Source organism: Ovis canadensis, chromosome 19, assembly GCF_042477335.2.
Source record: "Ovis canadensis isolate MfBH-ARS-UI-01 breed Bighorn chromosome 19, ARS-UI_OviCan_v2, whole genome shotgun sequence".
Lineage (NCBI taxonomy): Eukaryota > Metazoa > Chordata > Mammalia > Artiodactyla > Bovidae > Ovis > Ovis canadensis.
The window spans coordinates 29,440,054-29,460,160 of record NC_091263.1 but is presented as its reverse complement, the minus strand read 5'-3'; the positions used below and the strand labels follow the sequence as shown (position 1 = coordinate 29,460,160).

At 44.6% G+C, this 20,107-nt stretch overlaps 1 protein-coding gene and 1 long non-coding RNA gene across 2 annotated transcripts in view; one reads left to right on the top strand and one right to left on the bottom strand.

Annotated features, from left to right (window-relative positions):
* Positions 1 to 6,498: 6,498 nt before the first annotated feature.
* LOC138424223 (uncharacterized) lies at positions 6,499 to 19,115 on the bottom strand. Its single transcript, XR_011250698.1, has 5 exons — positions 16,745 to 19,115; positions 10,632 to 12,028; positions 9,909 to 10,085; positions 7,996 to 8,162; positions 6,499 to 7,368 (listed from the first exon to the last, which is right to left on the bottom strand). It is a non-coding gene; the product is annotated as an uncharacterized lncRNA (long non-coding RNA).
* CCDC13 (coiled-coil domain containing 13) overlaps positions 8,128 to 20,107 on the top strand; it is a 34,387-nt gene continuing 22,407 nt past the window's right edge. Inside the window, exons 1-5 of the mRNA XM_069560748.1 lie at positions 8,128 to 8,192; positions 9,197 to 9,423; positions 13,366 to 13,514; positions 16,954 to 17,096; positions 18,689 to 18,778. Coding sequence (XP_069416849.1) covers positions 8,169 to 8,192; positions 9,197 to 9,423; positions 13,366 to 13,514; positions 16,954 to 17,096; positions 18,689 to 18,778 — 633 coding nt within the window. The 5' untranslated portion in view covers positions 8,128 to 8,168. The remainder of the gene's footprint in view (positions 8,193 to 9,196; positions 9,424 to 13,365; positions 13,515 to 16,953; positions 17,097 to 18,688; positions 18,779 to 20,107) is intronic.

Here is a 20,107-nt window from a genome sequence, read left to right as displayed (position 1 = left end):
TGAAAGTTTGAATTTGCACGCATAAATTCCCCAAAGTACGTTCTGCTTCTATATCCTGGAGTTGGAACTCTGGAGTAGAGGACAGGTCATTGAGACCATTTCTTTTGCCTCACAGATAAGGAAACACTGCTCAGAGTTTCAAGAACTTGAAATTTAGGCTCTATCCCCAGGTAAATCTACACCCCATGGAAACAAGCCGGAACAAAGCTGAAGGAACATAAGGTATTTTAAAGTTCTCGTGTCAAACAGTGGAACTGCCAACTATTATTTACATACTTAATCCTGTTTGAAAGCTCTTCAATTCAAACGGGAAACTGGAAGGAGACCAAACATGCACCAGCCATGCCTGGATTGCCACTTTCTTAGTGAATGATTTACTTGCTATAAGTTCATAGAAGAGCCAGTAATACTCATGCATCCTGGCTTTATTCTTAGATTAAAAAAAAAGAGGGCCTACTTTCCGTCCAGCCACTGAAATGAGGCAACATCATTTGTTTTTTAGCAAAACAAAAGGAAATTTTCTCCTAAATTCAGTAGTGATGGATAGTTCCAGAGTGGAGGCTAGCATCTGGCTGGTCCCCTCTGTAGTATCCTGAGTTGCTTACAACATTCGTGTTAGGTCTTTTTCCCGTCCTCAGTGTCACTCTGAAGTGTCTCAGAGAGACTGAAAGTTTACAAGGTAGAAATGCCATCATCATACCTTTCAGCTGGAGCCCTCTTACTCAGCTTGTCTACAGCTATACTTCCTGTCTTCCCCACTGGTGCTACTTTCGAGATCACTCGTTCTTGTTAGTCATCTCCATCTCCCACCATCACACCCTGGGCTCAAACTCTTAGAAGTGCCTTTCCTTCCTCCCATTCATTTATCACTATTAAGCCAGTCACCAAGCCCTGCCGTTTTTCATAAGCCGAGTCCTCCATTGCTCAGATTTGTTCTTGTTTGCCACCACTGAACTGAGGCCCGTCACCTCCTGTCCTGCCCCCTGGCTCCAGCAAAGCCACTGACACCAAAGCCCTGTGCCCACCACTCTCCCTGACACAGGCTCGGGCTCTAGTCCTTTCCTGAATGTTCCCCTTCCCCACTCCCAGTCAATTCAGTGCACGCCTTAAAGACCCAACCCCATCCTACTTTTGGTAAACTACACTGAACTCTTCCAGGCCACAGTGAACTTTTACCTTTTTATAAACCTTGCTATATTTGAATTTAAGATACAATGCATGGTCCACTGTGGTAACACTTTTGCAACTAAAGAAAACCAGCATACAGCAACGAAGACCCAGTGCAGCCAAAAATAAATAAATAAATAGAATGTATTTATACTCTCCACTTTGCTGTTGTTCAGTCACAAAGTCATGTCTGACTCTTTTGCGACCCCATGGATTGCAGCCTGCCAGGCTCCCCTGTCCATGGGATTTCCCAGGCAAGAACACTGCAGTGGGTTGCCATTTCCCAAGTCTACAGCATTGGCAGGCAGATTCCTTACCACCGAACCACCAGGGAAGCCCATTCTCTCTACTAGTCCCTCACAAAAACTGACGAAGGTATTATCCTGACTTTTCAATGTGGAAAGCTGTAATTTACTCAAGTCCATACAACTGAAAAATGACAGAGCTGGGACCCAAATCCAGAACTTGAGACCTCGGTCCTGTGGGAAGACTGCATGACGGAACAGAAGGCATAATATACATAGAGCAGTGCCGATCCCCAAAATACCTGCTCTTCCCTTCCCTTCATTTTCCCCTCTCACTGCACACACACATACACAGTTCCCATCAGGTCCCAAATCCAAGACTTTTTTCCAATATATCTGCTTTATCCTCAGGTTTTTTTCATATATAAAAATCCTCGGCCACTATTTGGTCTTTATGAGAAGCAGAGTGATACAACTAGTGATGATCACATTAAGTGAAGTGAGTCAGAAAGACAAATACCATATGACATGACTTAAATGTGGAACCTAAAATATGACACAAATGAACATACCTATGAAACAGAGTCACAGACTGGGCTGCCTGATGGTTGCCAAGGGAAAAGGGGCCAGGGAAGGGATGGAGTGGAAGGTTGGGGTTAGCAGAGGTAAACTTTTATAGAGAGAATGGATAAAAACCTACTGTATAACACAGAGAACTATATTCAATATCCTATGATAAAACAAAAGAATACAAAAATGTAATATGTGTAAGTAAATCACTTTGCTGCACAGCAGTAATTAACAGAATTTTTTAAATCAACTATACTTGAGTTTTTAAAAAAGAAAGTTGAGGAGATTCTCACATATACATGGTCTTACTGTGGAGGCAGTAAATTAAAACCTAGTAAGTAGACAAGGTACTGGGGACCTTATCAACATGGAAGAAACCGATTACCTCTGAGAAAAGGTGACTTTCATCCAAATGTTTTGAAAGACCATGATGAGAGCCAAGAGTGAAACTGAGAAATTTGGGGAGAAAATATAAGGTATATTACCAAAAAAAAAAAAAAGGTATATTACCAATACATTATGCTTGGAGGAGAGCCATCAGAGTGGTCCCCTGGAACTAAGGACTGATGAATCTTGGCAGAACATTGAGTTTTCTAATGAAGTCAACATATGATGAATGAGATCACCATATATACAAACACATCTTAAAACAAAATTGCTCTACAGATAAAATAGGACTTGACTATAGCCAGAATGGTGTTAAAACAAGGAGTGTACAGAAGGGCAGCCGGGTTGGGTAGGGGGAGTCTGAGAGGCTGGTGGCCAACAAAAGAAGCCCAAATCCATGATGAGATGAAGAAAACTGGCGATGTGTATCCAGCACCTTCCAGCGAGAAAGGAACTTGAACCTGGAAACAATGGACAATTTTTATCTGTAGCATGCTTCTGATTGTGAAATAGAATATTTAATAAAGCTTCCCATGTAGCTCAGTCAGTAAAGCATCTGCCTGCAATGTGGGAGACCTGGGTTCAATTCCTGGGTCAGGAAGTTCCCCTGGAGAAGGAAATGGCAACCCTCTCCAGTATTCTTGTCTGCAGAACCCGTGGACAGAGGAGCCTGGCAGGCTACAGTTCACAGGATCGCACGAGTCGGACATGACTTAGTGCTCTTTCTTACCCTAAGTTAAAAATATTTCAATGCAGTTTGCTTCTGTTTGCTCTCAATTGCCCACAATATCTTTCTGATGACTGATCATGAGTGGTCATGAGTGTCTGATCCTGGGAAAGGAGGCGCTCTGGATATGGGTCACAATCCCCTAGTGTGAACTAGTGTCTTAGTGTTCTTGTTTGTTTACAGGTTAATCACTTAATATCATGGATGACATAAGTCTGGTCCCAAATGACACTCCTGGTTTAACAACCAAGTTAGATTTTGGGCCTGCAAAGCCGAGGTCCATTAAGAAGAGAACTCTGAAATGGCAAGAGACAAATGGAACCTTGGTTTTAAGCTGCAGCAAAGCTACTTTCATTTTGAGGCTAAACAGCTAAGGCTATAATAATGCATGACAGCTGAAGAGCATTTCAGTTTACAGATCACTTTCAAGACCTATTTGATTATCATGAAAACAAACATGCTATTTTAAGAAGAAAGTTGAGGTTTGTGACTTGACTAATGTCCAAGAATCAAAACCTAGGTATTCTTACTTCTGAAAGACTGTGTTCAACTTTGCTTCTCATAGTAAGGGTAGGATCACTAACTGGTTATGTCATATATATTTATTTGTGGGAGAGAGAATATTATTTCAGTGAAGGGAAATCTATCTTATCACCTTAGAAAAGATAAAGGTTCCAGCTTAAAGTTGGAGCTATGCTGAACTGTGGGAAGGACCTAATTTAGGGATTAGAAAAAAGATCAGCTAGATCCACACAAACATGCTCAACTGATTAAAAAATAACTATACTGTAAAATATACATGAAAGAAAAGTGAAAGTGAAAGTCGCTCAGTCATGTCTGACTCTTTGCAACCCCACGGACTATACAGTCCATGGAATTCTCCAGGGCGGAATACTGGAGTGGGTAGCTGTTCTCTTCTCCAGGGGATCTTCCCAACCCAGGGATTGAACCCAGCTCTCCTGCATTGAAGGCGGATTCTTTACCAGCTGTGCCACAAGGGAAGCCCAAAATATACACAACAATGAACTATTTTAAGCATTTTTAAGTGTACAGTTCAGTGATACTGCTGCTGCTGCTGCTACTACTGCTAAGTCACTTCAGTCGTGCCTGACTCTGTCCGACCACATAGACGGCAGCCCACCAGCCTCCCCAGTCCCTGGGATTCTCAAGGCAAGAACACTGGATTGGGTTGCCATTTTCTTCTCCAATGGATGAAAGTGAAAAGTGAAAGTGAAGTCGCTCAGTCGTGTCCGACTCTGTGCGACCCCATGAACTGCAGCCTACCAGGCTCCTCCGTCCATGGGAATTTCCAGGCAAGAGTACTGGAGTGGAGTGCCATTGCTTTCTCCGTCAGTGATACTAAGTATACTTAAAATACTATGCAACCATTACCATCACTGGTCTCCATAACCTTTTCATCATTCCAAACAGAAACTTGATACTCTTTAATAATAAAACTCCCCATTTCTCTCTTCCCCTGCCCCCTACAATCTCTATTCTACTACCTGTCTCTACTCTAGGTACCTAATATAAGTGGAATCATACAGTAGTTGTCCTTTTATGTCTGGCTTATTTCACTTCGCATGTTTTTCAAGGTTCATCCATGTTGGAGAATGTGTCAGTACTTCATTCATTTCTATGGGTGAATAATACTCCATTTAGTGGATGTTACCACACTTTGCTTATCCATTCATCTGGAGATTGCTATTTGGATTGTTTACATTGTTTGGGCATTGTGAATAATGCTGCTGTGGACACTGGTGTACAAGTATCCATCTGCTTTCATATTTGGGGCATATACTCAGAAGTGAGTTATAATGGATCATAATCTATGTTTAAATTTTTGAGGAACTTCCAAATTTTCTACAATGGCTGCACCATTTTGCTCTCCCACCAGCAATGCAAAAGGGTTTTAATTTTCCCACCTCTTGAAATTCAATACATTATTTTCCATTAAGAAAAAAGTAATAGCCATTCGAATGTGTATGGAGTGGTACACCACTGTGGCTTTGATTTGCATTTCCTTAATGGATAGTAATGCTGAACATCTTTAAATGTGCTTATTAGCCATCTGTATATCTTCTTGAAAGGAATGTCTCTTCAAGTCCTTTGCCTATTTTTAAAGTGGGTGGCTTTTTGTTGTTGAATCTACACAACTGATTTTTGACAAAGGCTCAAAAGCAATTCAGCTGAGGAAGGATACTTTTCAACAAATAGTGCTGAAGCAACTGGACATCCATAGGTTAAAAAAAAAAATCTCAACCTAAACCTCACATCTTACATAAAAATTATGTCAAAATAAATCATGAACATAAGACTAATGCTTTTAGAAAATCATAAGGGGAAATCTTTGGGACACAGAGATATGGAAGCATTGCAAGAAGGGGGACCCCTTCCAGGGCCTAAAACTGGGCTCTTGTCTAACACTTAGAAATGAATTGTCTGAGGAGAAACATGTGCTGACAAAGCAAGAGATTTTATTGGGAAAGGGCGCCTGGGTGGAGAGCAGGAGGGTAAGGGAACCCAGGAGAACTGCTCTGCCGCGTGGCCTGCAGTCTCAGGTTTTATGGTGATGGGATTAGTTTCCAGGTGGTCTTTGGCCAATCATTCTAATTCAGAGACTTTCCTGGTGGCGCACACATCACTCAGCCAAGGTGGATGCTAGCGAGAGGGATTCTGGGAAGTGGACAGACACGCGATGTTTCCTTTCGACCTTTCCCGAACGCTTCCAGTTGGTGGTGGCTTATTAGTTCCTTATTTCTTACCAGGATCTCCTGTCATAAAACAACTCATGTGAATGGTTACTAAAGGGCCTGGCCAGGGTGGGCGGCTTCAGTCAGTGTGCTTTCCCTAACACAAGGAGTTCTTACACTCCACACTGAAAGAAAGAAAATGGTAAATTGGAATGAGTCAAAATTTTTGTTCCGTGAAAACTCATGTAAAGAGGAAAAGTTAGCTACAGAATGGGAGAAAATATTTGCAAACTACAGTCCAACAAACGATTAGTATCTAGAACATAGAAAGAATTCTCACAAATCAACAGCTAGAAATTTGGCAAAAGACATGAAAAGACACTGCACCAAAGATACACAGATGGCAAATGAGTACCTGAAACAAATGTTCAATATCATTATTCATTATCCACAGCAGACCACAGTGAGATGTCACTACACACCTATTAGTATGTCTAAAATGAAAAATAGTGACAAATCACATACTGGCAAAGACGTGGATAAAGTGGATCACTCATACACTGCTGGGAGAAAGGTGAAATGGCAGACGCACTCTACAGAAAAGATTGACGGTTCCATATAAAACTAAACATGTTATTATCATACAACTGGCCCCTTGGCATCTAGCCTGGAAAAATGAAAGTGTTAAGTTACCACAAAAGTCTATATATGAATGTTTGTATCAGCTTTATTTGCAATTCTCCTCATGTGTCTGTTAGTTGCTCAGACCTGTCCAACTCTGCGACCGTATGGACTGTAGCCCACGAGGATCTTTTCTCCATGGAATTCTCCAGGCAAGAATACTGGAGTAGGTAGCCATTCCCTTCTCGAAGGGATCTTTCTGACCCAGGGATTGAACCTAAGTCTCCTGCATTGCAGGCAAATTCTTTATGGTCTGAGCCACCAGGGAAGCCCCTTTATTTGTAACTGCCCCCTACTAGAAAGAGCCCAGATGTCCTCTGAGGGGTAAATGGTTTAAACAAGATGTTGTACATGCATATCATAGAAAACTACTCGGCAATGAAAAGGAACAAACGGATACATACAACAACCTGGATGAATCTCCAGAAATCTATTCTGAATAAAAGAAGTCAGTCCCCAAAGGTTACATACTATATTATTCCATTTATATAACATTTCTGAAATGACAAAATTTTAGAACTAGAGAACAGATTAGTGGTCATTCCCTTTGGGAGTGAGGAGGGAGGAAAGTGGATGTGGTAATAAAAGCCCCAAAAGAGGAATCCTTGTGGTGATTTAAGTGTTCAATATTTGAAGATGGTAGTGGATATGCAAGCCTCAGCATCATAAAACGGCACAGAAGTAAACACACACACACACACAAATGAATACAAGTACAATGATCAACATCGATATTCCGGCTGTGGTGCTGCACTAGAGTTCTGCAATACGCGGTCAGGTGCCCCGCCGTCATACATGTCTGTGGAGTGAATGCCTTATGAGGAAAAAAAACCAACCATGAAATATGTGAAGACTTTCTGAAGACCTGAATCTAGTAGTGACTTAAATTGGGAAGTATCTGAAAGAAGAAAACAAACAAACACACAAATGTTTTCCACTGTGGAAATAAACCATGTGCTCTATATTTTAAATCCTCTAAAGTGCAAAAATAAAAACATACCACTGCAATTCCAGCACTCGAATACAACCATTTTTAACTTTAATATTTCTTTGCATTCCTCCCCAGTCATGTTCCGTTCCTAGTTTTTGTTTTGTTTTGGCCGCGCCATGCGGGCTCTTATTCCCAGACTCGGGATCGAACTCGCGTCCCTTGAAGTGGAAGGGCAGAGCCCTAACCCCAGGACTGCTAGGAAAGTCCCTGTGTTCCTACTTTTAAAAACATAACTACATTTATTCAGTAGTTACTATTCCGTGCCCTGCCTTTTACACTCGCTGGCACAAAATATCCTTTTCCCGACACTGTTCTATATTTTCCAAAGACATTCTTAAAGGCTACGTTAAATTTCATGGTGGGATCGTTCACTTTAATTTCTTCCAGCAAGACTGCGGGATGCGCATCTCTGCGTAGAACGTTTGGCCCACAAAACTTTTAAACTACGTGCTAGAAGCGGACCACCAGCTCAACTTTAAAGTCTCAAGACGCAAGACGCCCCCTTCCATTACCCCACCGTGCTGGCTGATTTACCTACTAAATCCGGGTAGTCTGCACCTCCGTCCCTTTCCGAACTCCCGGGGCCCTCTTGGCCGCCGTAGACGCATGATGACGTCATGCGGCGTCGTGGCTGGTTTCCCTGGTGACGGTTGTCAGGACAGCGCAGGAAAGCGTCTGAAGAGGTGAAGGAGCTTCTGCAGCTAGAGATGGGGAGCAGCGGAGCAAACACTGTAAGTGCAGGGAAAACTACAGAATGGTTCTGGCTGGAGTCAAGACAGCAAGTAGCCGCCAGGAGGCCTGGCCGGAGCCAGGGGTGTATACCTATGTAAAGATTTATTGAGCTGTACACTCACAACTTAAACACTTTACTCATGTAAATTATAATTCAATTAAAAATTATACCTCAATTAAAAGCAGTAATTAGGGACTTCCCTCGTGGTCCAGTGGTTAGGACTCCACGCTCGCAATGCAGGGGGCTCGGGTTCGATCCCTAATCAGGGAACTAGATCCCATATGCCACAACTAAAGATCCTGTATGCTGCAACTAAGACCTGGCACAGTCAAATAAATAAATATATATATTTTTTTAAAAAAGCAGTAATGATATCTGAGCCCCATTCCTAGGAGTTGATATTTAATTGGTCCAGGGATGTGCCACAGCACTGTTATATTTTAGGAGCTCCAGTCTGTGGGGTCGTTGAGAGTCAGACACGACTGAGCGACTTCACTTTCACTTTTCCCTTTCATGCATCGGAGAAGGAAATGGCAACCCACTCCAGTGTTCTTGCCTGGAGAATCCCAGGGACAGGGGAGCCTAGTGGGCTGCCGTCTATGGGGTCACACAGAATTGGACACAACTGAAGCGACTTAGCAGCAGCAGCAGCAGGAGATTCTAATGTTCAGCTAGAGTCGACAGCCACTGCTTATAGGGATAGGAAGGAGTCAACTGTTGAGTCTGAGTAATGGGGAAGAGTATCCTGATGGCACAGTCAGGGATGGAAGGGTGTGTCGGGGGTGGGGTGGGGCGGTGACGCTCAGTACAGTTCAGCTGTGGCTTTCAGGGGATCTGAAGTGAGGGTGGGTCTTCCAAGCTTCCACATGAACACCTGCAAAGCTAAGCAGGAAACTCCAGCCTTGGGGGGTTGTAGACAGGGCTTATTATGAGTCAAGCACTCTTGAGAAAGAAGCACTTCGTAGAGTTTGCTTCAGCTCAGGCTTCTTTTCCTACTCCGAGGGCAAGATGGCAGAGGATGAAGGCTCACAGGACACCTTGAGGCTCCAGTTTAGAGCCATGCAAGAGATGCAGCGCAAAAGGTTACAGAAGCAGATGGAGAAACGGAAGGAAAAAGAACTGAGCCTCCAAAGCAGAGGCGATGACCAAAAAGAGCCCCTGGAGATCTCTGATGGCCTCAGCGTCCTCCAAGCTGGGGAGCAGAACTCAAAAACCAGCTTTGAGCGGAGGTAAATGCAAGCTTGGACTCTCCCAGAGGCATTGCAGGGAGGTAGGGAAGATGGGGAGAATGACTGCAGACAGTTAGACAGTCTGGTTGGCCAGATGTGTGCTTATCAACTGAGACTCAAGAGGTTTTGACATAGAGATTGTTATTGAAGACTCTTGCATCTGACAGAGGGTCTGTGGGCCTATAGACATAATTTGGCATGAAATTTATTCAAAAACCATGTGAAGTCAAATGGAAAATTTTGAAATTCATCAAGGTGTGGTTTATTCACTTGGATTTTGTCTTTCATGAAAGAAAAAATTGGTTTTTGAGGAGCCAGTTGTAGTTTATTCACTTGGATTTTGTCTCTCATGAAAGAAAAAATTGGTTTTTGAGGAGCCAGTTGTATGGCTCTGATGACTCACAGATGATCATTGTTCCAAACCTCATCTGAGACTGTTCTGCCCCAAATTCCCTTTCCTGACACATAAGGACATATAAACCTACCTTTCATAAAGAAGCACTTGATGGATTCCTTGCTTTTATATAATTGTTGAAAAGGTTGAAGAGTCCAGAATCTTCTCATTTTGCTCTAAATTTGACGGTTTCATACAGATGCAGTGATTTATATAGCCTATTAGAAGCAGAAGTCTCGACTGATACAAAAGTTTGCTAGCCATTTTGCTAAAAAAAAAAAAAATCAGAGCAGTTGATGAGCTATCTCTTTGCTTCTGGTTTCACCCAGAATCTATTCTCCATCTACAAATTCTACTTTACATGGTTTCTCAGTTTTCACAACGTTCTACTGAAAAAATGCTAATTAGAAAAAATTAAGATGTCAAGAATTTAAAAAATTCATAGGGCTCCTAAATATTAGATCTAAGTTAACCCCAGATCGATTTCCAACTGATCTTTCCTCAAGTCGGAGAAAGTGAAATTTGTGGATACTTGAGCTGTTGGTATCCAACAATAATATTAATAATATCCATTATCTAATAATTAGTTGAGCTTCCCATGTGGCTCAGTGGTAAAGAATCTGCCTGCAATGCAAGAGATCCAGGTTTGATTCCTGGGGCGAGAAGACCCTCTGGAGAAGGAAATGGCAACCCAGTCCAGTATCTTGCCTGGGAAATCCTGTGGACAGAGGAGCCTGGTGGGCTACAGTCCATGGGGTCACAAGAAAGTTGGACATATTTAGCAACTAAACAAAACAACAATAATTACTGTCACCTTTGAGCTTCCCAGTTGGCTCTATTGGTAAAGAATCAGCTTGCAATGTAGGAGACGTAAGAGATGCAGGTTCAATCCCTGGGTTGGGAAGATCCTGGGAGGTGGGCATGGCAACCCACTCCAGATTTCTTTCCTGGAGAATCCCATGGACAGAGGGGCCTGGCGGACTACAGTCCATAGGTTGCAAAGAGTCGGACAAGTGAAGCAACTGAGCAGACACACATGCTTAATTTCTATAACTTATTTACTTCCTGAGCAGCTGCCTCTGTGGAGCTGGTTTCGTGCCTAACGATAGAAACAATCACAGATGCGTCAATCACGTTTCTCCTGTTTTAAAGTTCTGAAAAAAGTTGCAAGACAACGTAAAACAGGCAATACCAGTCGCCTATTCTGATTTCCTACTGGAGGAGCCTGGTGGGCAACAGTCCATGGGGTCGCAAAGAGTCGGACACAACTGAGCAACTTTCTGTTTTTTCTTTATTTAACCTGAGACCCAGAGCCCTAGCCTCAAGGCTAAGACAATCCTCTTTGGTCTTCTAATTGCTGTTCAGTCACTCAGTCATGTCTGACTCTTCATGACCCAATGGACTGCAATACGCCAGGTTTCCCTGTCCTTCACCATCTCCCAGATGCTCCATCTTGCTCACACTCATGTTCATTTAGTCAGTGATGCCATCCAACCATCTTGTCCTTTGTGGTCCTCTTCTCCTCCTGCCTTCAATCTTTCCCAGCATTAGGGTCTTTTCTAATGAGTCAGTTCTTCACATCAGGTGGCCAAAGTATTGGAGCTTCAGCTTTAGCCTCAGTCCTTCCAGTGAATATTCAGGGTTGGTTTCCTTTAGGATTGACTGGTTTGATCTCCTTGCAGTCCAAGGGACTTGATTTCAATACCACAGTTCAAAAGCATCAATTCTTCGGCGCTCAGCTTTCTTTACAGTCCAACTCTCACATCCATACATGACTACTAGAAAAACCATTGATTTGACTACACAGATCTTTGTTGGGAAAGTAATGTCTCTGCTTTTAATATGCTGTCAAGTTTTGTCATAGCTTTTCTTTTAGGGAACAAGCGTCTTTTAATTTCATGGCTGCAGTCACTATCCACAGTGATTTTGGAGCCCCCCCCAAAATAAAGCCTCTCAGTGTTTCCATAGTTTCCCCATCTATTTGCCATGAAGTGATGGGACCAGATGCCATGATCTTTGTTTTTTGAATGTTGAGTTTTAAGCCAGCTGTTTCACTCTCCTCTTTCGCCATCATCAAGAGGTTCTTTAGTTCCTCTTTGCTTTCTGCCATAAGGTTGGTGACATCTGCGTATCTGAGGTTATAGATATTTCTTCCGGCAATCTTGATTCCAGGTTGGGCTTCATCTAGTCCAGCATTTAGCATGATGTACTCTGCATAGAAGTTAAATAAGCAGGGTGAATATAAGCGGAGAAGTTAAATAAGAAGTTAAATAAGCCTTGACCTACTCCTTTCCCAATTTTGAACCAGTCCATTGTTCCATATCTGGTTCTAACTATTGCTTCTTGACCTGCATACAGGTTTCTCAGGAGGCAGGTAAGGTGGTCTGGTATTCCAACCTCTTTAAGAATTTTTCCACAGTTTGTTGTAATCCACACAGTCAAAGGCTTTAGCATAATCAATGAAGCAGAAGTAGATGTTTTTCTGGAATTCTAATACTTTTTCTATGATCCAATATGCAAGTAAAACTAGAGGGCCTTCCCTGGTGGTCCATTGGTTGAGACTTTGCCTTCCAGTGCAGGAGCTGCAGATTCCTGTTGGAAAGCTAAGATCACACATGCCTTGAAGCCAAAAAACTAAAACAAAAGAGAGAAGCAGGGCTTCCCTTGTGGTCCAGTGGGTTAAGAATCAGCTTTCAATGCAGGGGACACTGATTCAATCCCTGGTCCAGGAAGATCTCACATAGTGTGGGGCAACTAAGCCCATGCACCACCACTAGAAGAAAGCCTGCACACAGCAACCAAGACCCAGTGCAGCCAAAACTTTTAAAATAAATAATTTTAAATTATAAAAACACAGAAGCAATATTGTAACAAATTCAATAAAGACTTTACAAAATGGTCTGCATCAAAAAATCTTTAAAAAATTAAGACTATAAATTTCCTTGTAAGTATCACTTTAGCTGCTGCTCACAAATTTTCAGATATATTGCTTCTACAGTCAATCTATTCTAAATGCTTCATAATACACATTATGATTTCTTCTTAACCCATAAATAATTTAGCAGTGTGTGTGTATGCATATGTTTGGTTCCAAGCATATGACTACTTTGGAGTTCTTTTCTGAATTTTTGCTCTTTTTTAGTACTGATTTCTAATTTTAGATAATTAATATTAAAGAAAATGGTCTGCATGACGCTCATTATTTGGAGTTTGCTAAGAATGCCTTTGAAGCCTACAATACATTTTTATGCATGTTCCATAGATGCTGGAACAGAGTATGAATTCTCTGGGCAGGGTTTTACGTAGCTCTGTGGAACCCCGAGTAAACCATAGCATTCAAAGCTTGTTGCTCCTTTCACTTATGTGCATGTGTCCTTGATCATTGTTTTGAGAACAGTATGCTAAAAATCTGCTCATTGAGATTCCCCTCAATTCCTCATTCCTGTTTTATACAGACCAGTTCTAGTCACCACCCAGTACCCAGCCAGGGACAACAAAACTGGGCCACGGAGGCCTGAGCCCCCTGTGATTCTGCCTTTCCCTTGCAGGGTGCTTGAAGATGAGATCGAACAGCTTCGGGATCAACTCAGGGAAACAGTGGATGAGAACGGGCGATTATATAAGTTGCTGAAGGAGAGGGACTTTGAAATCAAACATCTCAAAAAGAAAATAGAAGAAGACAGATTTGCCTTTACAGGTAACTGCACCGCTGTTATGACAGTTCCTACCCTGAAGTCCAGGTCGGCTGGCCCAGCCGCCATGAAGCCTACAGGGCAGACAAACAGCAAGTTCCAGAGGGCAGGTATGAAGAGAGAGTGCAAGGGTCAGCTGTAATCAAGCTTGTCCAGACAAGTCCCAGAAATGAGGGATGGGGAGAGGAATGGAGCAGGCAGGGTGGGCCAGCATGCCAAGAACCGGGAGCAGCAGAAGCAGAGGACAGGCATTCCAGGCAGTGTGGGTGAGCCCGCTGGGACTCATGACAGTTCCCCATGGCATCTGCTGCACGTTTGGTGGGCTGATGGCATCCATCCTATCTCGATACTCTGGCTCCAACATGGATGTGAAAAAAGCCCCAGTAAAAGTAGGCATTTACTCTATACCTCTTGCTGTTACTGGGCCAGAAGGGTAGACAAGACAGGGAATTTGGCTGTTCCCAGGGGACTTCCTAGAATCCAGCAGCATCTAGAATGGACCTTGTCTCTTCAGGTCTGGCTGGGACCTTGGCTCTACTGCTTGAGACCTTGACCCCATGGGCCTGTTAGGGACCTTGGGTATGTTAGCCCTGGGGTATGGACTGGACATTGACCACTGACTCTGTGGATCTAAGCTAGACCTTATTCTTACACATCTGGTGGAGACCTTGGCCCTGGCTGTCCTCTGCTCCATGCATTGAGCAATTTCCAGGTGGCTGACTAAGAAAGTACAAAGTCGGTGCCACCAATCACAGAGGGCAATACGCCTCCCCTGGCATCTGCCAGAGGGTCCCCCTCTGCCTTTGCTAGTAAATGCCCTTAAGAGTAGGTGTACATCGAGGACTAGTGCTGAATTAAAAAGCAAGGAGAATTTGGTATCTTAAAAACTCATGCCTCCCTCCATTCTTTGGCCTTTTCCGTCTAAAATAAAGCTATACCGAAGAGAAGGTAACACCTAACCTGGCTTGGGTTTCAGATGCAAAGGGGCAGCTTTTGCAAGGCTGTCTTTCAAGGCTGAGAGGCTCCAGAGGGAGAGGAGATGCCTTCATGTTTTGAAGAGGAAAGTTTGACAGGCTCAGTTCATGTTTTTAAACCAGGCTGCTGACAGCTGATAAACTGGTTTTCCTTTGGCTGGATTTTTCGTGTTTGCTTTAGTTTTTCCATTTCTTTGTACAATTCTTTGATGATTGCACTAGTGCTTACAACACACATAATTTTCATGGCCTACTTAGAAATATTATTTTACCACTCAAGTGGGATGAAGAAACTTTACCACCATATGGATCCCTTTACCCACCCCCCTTACAGTATAACTCTTAAGTATTGTATCTGTATATGTTGAAAATCTCATCAGGGAATGCTATCATATTTGCTTTCAACCATTATACGTGAACCATGAACTTCCAGATGTTGGATTTAGAAAAAGCAGAGGAACCAGAGATCAAATTGCCAACATCCGTTGGGTCATCAAAAAAGCAAGAGAGTTCCAGAAAAACATCTACTTCTGCTTTATTGACTATGCCAAAGCCTTTGACTGTGTGGATCACAACAAACTGTGGAAAATTCTTAAAGAGATGGGAATACCAGACCACCTGACCTGCCTCTTGAGAAATCTGTAGGAAGGTCAGGAAGTAACAGTTAGAACTGGACATGGAACAACAGACTGGTTCCAAATAGGGAAAAGAGTGTGTCAAGGCTGTATATTGTCACCCTGCTTATTTAACTTCTATGCAGAGTACATCATAAAAAACACTGGGCTGGATGAAGCACAAGCTGGAATCAAGACTGCCAGAAGACATATCAATAACCTCAGATATGCGGATGACACCACCCTTATGGCAGAAAGCGAAGAAGAACTAAAGAGCCTCTTGATGAAAGTGAAAGAGGAGAGTGAAAAAAGTTGGCTTAAAACTCAACATTCAGAAAACGAAGATCATGGCATCCGGTCCCATCACTTCATGGCAAATAGATGGGGAAACAGTAGAAATAGTGAAAGACTTTTTCACTGCAGATGGTGACTGCAGCCATGAAATTAAAAGACACTTGCTCCTTGGAAGAAAAGCTATGACCAACCTAGACAGCATATTAAAAAAGCAGAGACATTTACTTTGCCAACAAAGATCCATCTAGTCAAAGCTATGGTTTTTCCAGTCATCATGTATGGATGTGAGAGTTGGACTATAAAGAAAGCTGAGCACCAAAGAATTGATGCTTTTGCACTGTGGTGTTGAAGACTCTTGAGAGTCCCTTGGACTGCAAGAAGATCCAGCAGTCCATCCTGAAGGAAATCAGTCCTGAATATTCATTGGAAGGACTGATGTTGAAGCTGAAATTCCAATACTTTGGCCACCTGATGTGGAGAACTGACTCATTTGAAAAGACCCTAATGCTGGGAAAGATTGAAGGTGGGAGGAGAAGGGGACGACAGAGGATGAGATGGTTGGATGGCATCACTGACTCAATGGACCCGAGTATGAGTAAACTCCAGAAATTGGTGATGGACAGGGAGGCCTGGCGTGCTGCCGTCCATGGGGTTGCAAAGAGTCAGACACGACTGAGCGATTGAACTGAACTGAATTATATTAATACATATTTTAAAGAACTTAACGATATACAATATTCTATTTACCAAGATATTTTAGCATTTCTGCGCTTGCCCATTTACTGCTGCCCCTATTATCATGGGGTTGGCAGCTTCAAGAGTAGGGCTTGGGCTTCCCTGGTGGCCCAGTGATAAAGATTCCACCTGCCAATGCAGGAGACGCTAGTTCAATCCCTGATCCGGGAAGATCCCACATGCCTCAAAGCAATTAAGCCCATGCACCACAACTATTGAGCCTGTGCTCTAGAGCCCAGGAGCCACAACTACTGAGCACAGGTGTTGCGCCCACTGAAGCCCGTGCATCCTCGAGCCCACGCTCTGCAGCAAGAGAAGCCATCGCGTTGAGAAGCTGGGAATCGCAACTAGAGAGTAGCCCCTGCTTGCTGCAATAATGAAGACCCAGCACAGTCAAAAATAAATTAATTAAAATTATTTTAAAAAATAGTGGGGCTTGTCTGGAGACAGAGTTGGGAAAGAATAAGCAAAAGAAGAGGATGTCCCCCATTCGCTTTGAGCCCACTGCCTGCCCTTTGGACGAGAGAGGGCAGATCACTTTGACCTCTTTCTGATGTCTAGTTCCAGGATTTGTAATGCTTTTGAGTCCTGGGAGGGAAACATAACCACAAAACTCACCACTGGACCATCTGTACTTCTAGGTTTTGTTTCCTTCCCCAGGTTCTTTCTCCTCACGTGTCCTCATCCTCTTCAACAGACATGAGGTGGCCGAGGTCAGCTACTCCTTGTTTCCCCAGTCACTGCCTGGCCCAGGTCAGCAGCAGCAAGCTTGTTCAAACATGCACGCCTGTGTTTTTAGTGGAGCTCGCCATTTCCCTTCATTTTAGGGACGGCTGGTGTGGCTGGGGATGTGATTGCCACCAAAATCGTCGAGCTGTCCAAAAAGAACCGGGTGCTGATGGCAGAGTCCGAGGGCGCGAAGACCAGAGTGCGGCAGCTCAGCAAGCGCATCCAGGAGCTGGAGCAGGAGGTGAGGAATCTCAGGTGCCCCTGCCCCGGGGGATCCTCACACCCCACGCCACTGCTCCAGAGAGGGAATGCACTCACATGCTTTGGGTACTTCGCGAGGACTTTGAGTCAGCGTTTGCCCTGAGTCCCTCAGTCTGTCACATCCTGAGAGGGGACTGTTGGGAAGCAAGCAGGAAGCAGGCCTGGAGAGGTAACCCAGCACACTGGAGATGATGCAAGCCTGGAGCCTGACCACCCAGGTGTGAATGTCAGCTCCACCACCGACTTGCATTGTGACTTTGAGCCAGTTACAGTCCCCCTGTGCCTGTTTCCTCCACCTGTCATACGGCAGTGATGATGGTGCTCACCTCAAGGTTTTCTGAGGATTAAATGTCTTAATGTTGTAAAATGCTTAAAACAGAGCCTATCAGGTAGTTAGCACCAGAAAGATGTTGTTAGATACATGATCAGGGATTCTGGCTAACTTGAACCTAGAACCAGGAACATTCCATCAGTTCGTCCCATGTTCGTCCACCTTCCCTCTCTGCTGCCCTTGCCCTCTCACAGCTCATCATAAACGCCTCCAGCTGAGCGAGGGCACAGCCCCAGCGGCTCATGGTCCTTCAGGAGCTGGAATGAACCTACGTGCATAGCTTCTCCTTATGTGGCTGGAGGAGCTGAGGCTGGCAGCGGTTAAGAAGCTTTCTCAAGTCACACAGCATGTGGTGGTGCCAGACTTCAAATCCAGTTCTGTTGTTCTCCAAAACCCTCCTCAGTCATTATACTTGGCATTGCATTAGAGCTTCTTTATTCTATAACAAATTTTTTTTTGAGAACCATCTCAGGCTCTGTGCCAGGCCCTGGGGAGACTGTGAGGAGCAAAATAGGCCTGATTCTTTTCCTCCTGGAGTCAGACCAGCATCAAGGGCCCCTTCAAGGAGGTAGCATGTGCAGTGGGTCCCTGGAGGATGAGAAGGGGCCAGACTCAGAGGGTTGAGGCAGGGGCCTCCAGAAAGAGGACCCAGCAGGTACAAAAGACCTAAATATGGATAAAGGCCTGAAAGAGGGCCAATGTGGCCAAGCATGGAGCAAGGTGAGGTCAAAAAGGTGGGAAAGTGGGTGGTGCCCAACCATGTCAGACAGGGGTGGTCTTGGTGTGAAGGACACCTGGAAAGCCCTTAAAGGGTCAGTTGACTGTCTGTATATAGCAGTGGTCTTGGCCACCAGGCCACAAGCCTGTCAGGCAGGTTTCTTAGCATCTCTGATCCTGTTTCCTCGAGTGTAACGTGAAGTCCATAATTCCCTTAATGTCTCCCAGGCTGTTGTTAGATGCAGACCATGGCTGCAGAATCATTATTTGTTAAGCTGTTCATGAATCCTAGGGCTGTCCCACTCTGTGACTGGGGAATGGGGCAAACAATCAATTAAAGCCTTTCCCATCACAGAGCAGCTTGTAAAGGACAGTTCTTCCATTAATGGGCCTTAAAGTGAGCTGAAGAGATAAGCTACTGAGATCGGTGACCGCACATCCGACGGCAGCACCAGAGCACTTCCTGCAAGGTGCCACAACCCCTGAGCAGAATTAAATATTAAGTGCCAGGTTTGCTTTTTCAGCTGCAGATAGCCCAGGCCAGGCTGCCAGCCAAGGGACCCACTGACGCGGGAGCCAAGCCACCAAGGACCCAGATGGGAGACAGAGTCTTGGTATGAATTCCCTTCTGTGCTGGGAAGTGTGTGAGGCAGCCATGGGCCTGGGCCCCCCTCTTCCATGGGGGCGCAGGTGTCTCTCTCCAGGGTCCACCTCCACCCCATTGCTGAGCTGGTGCCACCACTGCAAGCAGCATCCTTAGAGTAGCCATCAGGGCACAGTGACCAAGTCTGCCATCTGAGGCCAGGAATGCCCCAGGGAAGGCTAGAGAGGGTCTAATTGATTTAGTTCCCAGACAGGGAGGTCAGCAGGGGCCTGAGGACCCTGGAATCCTAGAATTTCAGGATCAGGAGGGAAGGCCTGGTGCAGCTGGCCTCCCGCTCTCAGCCCAGCCATGAAGGATCTCTGTTACAGCCTCCTCAATGGGGAGACATCCAGCCTCTGCCTTACCCCAGGGACAGGGAGCTCACTCTTCCTCAATGGAACCCTGGTTTTGGAGGGAGGCAGTCCATATTGTGGGAAGTCTTCCCTTGGTGGAACTCCAAATCTACAGAGTAAAAGTGATTACTGGGAATGGGGGCTGTTTCCAAGATTCCATTTTCATTTAGCCAATGAGCCTCCATGAAACCTAGGACATGGGAATTACAACTCCATGAAAGGAAGGCAGTCTGACCCAGTGGGCTACTGGATAGGGGCACTAAACCCAAGCCAGACAATAAATAGCTCAGAGTCTCAAGAACAGGCTTCCCAGGTGGTTCAGTGGTAAAGAACCTGCCTGTCAGTGTAGGAGACAGAGGAGATGTGAGTTCAGTTCCTGGGTTGGGAAGATCCCTTGGAGAAGGGGCATGGCAACCCACTCCATTATTCTTGCCTAGAGAATCCCCATGGACGGAGGAGCCTGATGGGCTACATTCCATGGGGTCACAAAGAGTCAGACATGATTGGGCAACTGAGTACACACTCAAGAACATCCCAGGAGGCCTCCCCGCTGTTTTTTGTTTTTGTTTTTTTTTTTGGCTGCACCACATGGTTTATGGGATCTTAGTTCCCTGACCAGAGATTGAACCCGGAGCCCCAGCAGTGAGAGCACCAAGTTCTAATCACTGGACAGCCAAGGAAATCCCCCCATCGTTTTCTTAAGCCAAATGAGTTGGTGAACTGGAATCCAAGCCTTAGTACTCCCAGTTCAGTGCCCCCTTTTCCACCCGATCTTCCCTGTTGTCTATGACTCAGGGTCAAGCCACTTCATGGCTGTCTCAAGGAGAATTCAGTCCTCTCCTCAGTGTACAGTGATGGGCCCCTCCATGTACAGGGTGACGTATCTCTTGAAGGCTAGTCTTGTGTAGACCTGTCTCACTGCTAGGGAGGCAGTGAAGGGGCTCCGC